The sequence below is a fragment of the Nestor notabilis genome, unplaced genomic scaffold, assembly GCF_000696875.1.
Source record: "Nestor notabilis isolate BGI_N333 unplaced genomic scaffold, ASM69687v1 scaffold32205, whole genome shotgun sequence".
In the NCBI taxonomy this organism is placed as follows: domain Eukaryota; kingdom Metazoa; phylum Chordata; class Aves; order Psittaciformes; family Psittacidae; genus Nestor; species Nestor notabilis.
Window position 1 is genome coordinate 63,449 of NW_009928440.1, and position 1,538 is coordinate 64,986.

The 1,538-nt window shown below is 36.3% G+C and overlaps 1 protein-coding gene across 1 annotated transcript in view; it reads right to left on the minus strand.

Annotated features, from left to right (window-relative positions):
* The window catches only part of LOC104405720 (BRCA1-A complex subunit BRE-like), a gene marked incomplete at its 5' end in the record, with an annotated part of 39,173 nt that overhangs the window by 35,004 nt on the left and 2,631 nt on the right, over nt 1–1,538 (minus strand). The window contains one exon of the mRNA XM_010014499.1: nt 398–480. Within this exon, the coding sequence (XP_010012801.1) occupies nt 398–480 (83 nt within the window). The remainder of the gene's footprint in view (nt 1–397; nt 481–1,538) is intronic.

Genomic DNA, 1,538 nt, shown 5'->3' on the forward strand with positions numbered 1-1,538 from the left:
CTTTACTTAAGTGTCACTATCAATGCATTAATTCTTGACAATTACAGGAGATTTTAGGCATTCCCAGGTTATGGATAGCATTGGTCCTCATTATTGACACTTTCACAGTTACAACTGTGAACTTAAAACTTGAGTCAAATTTCCAGAAAACCTTCCCACAATGCTTCTGGCATTCAGTAAAGCACGCAGTACACTATTGATGTGGATCCTCTCCCCTTCTCCAAATACAATCAGGAGTTTGTGTTTTGAAAGTGTCATGGTCACATCAAAAATACATTAAGCAATGCACAAAAATAGCTAATACTTTTAAATTGTTTCCTGGAATTGTATTTTTTCCCTTTTGAACTTGTATCTTCACAAGGATAGACATTTATGCCTGAGGCAAAGTGTTACTCACTGTGAACAAGGAAGCAAAAATCTTTCCACATCAGCAGCAGAGTAAGTTTTGTGAAGCCTTCTGCATCATATTCCACCACACCACTATCAACAAAAACAAACAAACAAATAAAAAAATTAATACAATTTTTATCTACCATTCATTCTAATACTGGATGATAACTATGTAAATTCTGTATTACAGGGATTGATTTATTTCTATGTTTGTTTCAGAAACTTCCAGGATTTTATTTATTTATTAAATTATAATTTTCTAGTTGAATGAAAATTAGATTACTTTTTTGATCTTAATAATCTTACTTATTGTGGTATTGGAGTTTCTTACCCCAAGAAAGGTCATATTCAGTTTATATAAATACACTTTAGAATGAAAGGAGAGCTGCTAATGCATCCGCAATACTAAATTGATAAAATCTGTACATGCACAAATTGCCTGTGTGTTACTTAAGATAATTTAGTACCTCTGTAGTGACAGTAACATTGAAAATGTGCAGGCTGAGAAGAGTTTAGATTTGAAAATTCAAATGAATAAATATAAAAAAAGCAAAGCACAAGACCATATGAAAAATAAAATACAGAAGACCTGCTCAGCAGATGGAATAAAAGTTTCAACCACCCGGAGTCTGTACTCTCTAAAAGCCTCAAGCAGTATCAGGACTCATGAACCACTTTACAAGAGAAATAAATTCGTAGGCATACCTGGGCCATTTCTATACTGTAGTTTTCTCAGAAGAAAAAGAAGTATCTTGTTTTCATAAGGATTGAGTTTGCACTGACTCACATGTCACACCTATTCATATGTCTAGTTCAAGTCACTGTTACCTATCTATAATTGTATAAAATTTGGGCGCATGCTAGAAGCCACTTATCTTCCTATCTTCACTTGAGAGATCTGAGATTTGAAGGGCTCCTGAATATCCATGTCATTTGGCATCAACACTCGGAGGCACAAACCTCCTCCTCACAATGAAATGAAGCGTTGTTGGTCAGGCAGTCACTCTCGGATCGGCTCCTGGACTCTCGCTCGAGTCAGGATTTCAGGGGCAAACCAAAGTGCCTACCCTTCATGGTGCTAAGGCACGCCTCGTTAGTTTTTGTGAAGCTAACGTGTTGTCATGCCAGGCCCGTGGACCTTTGAACAG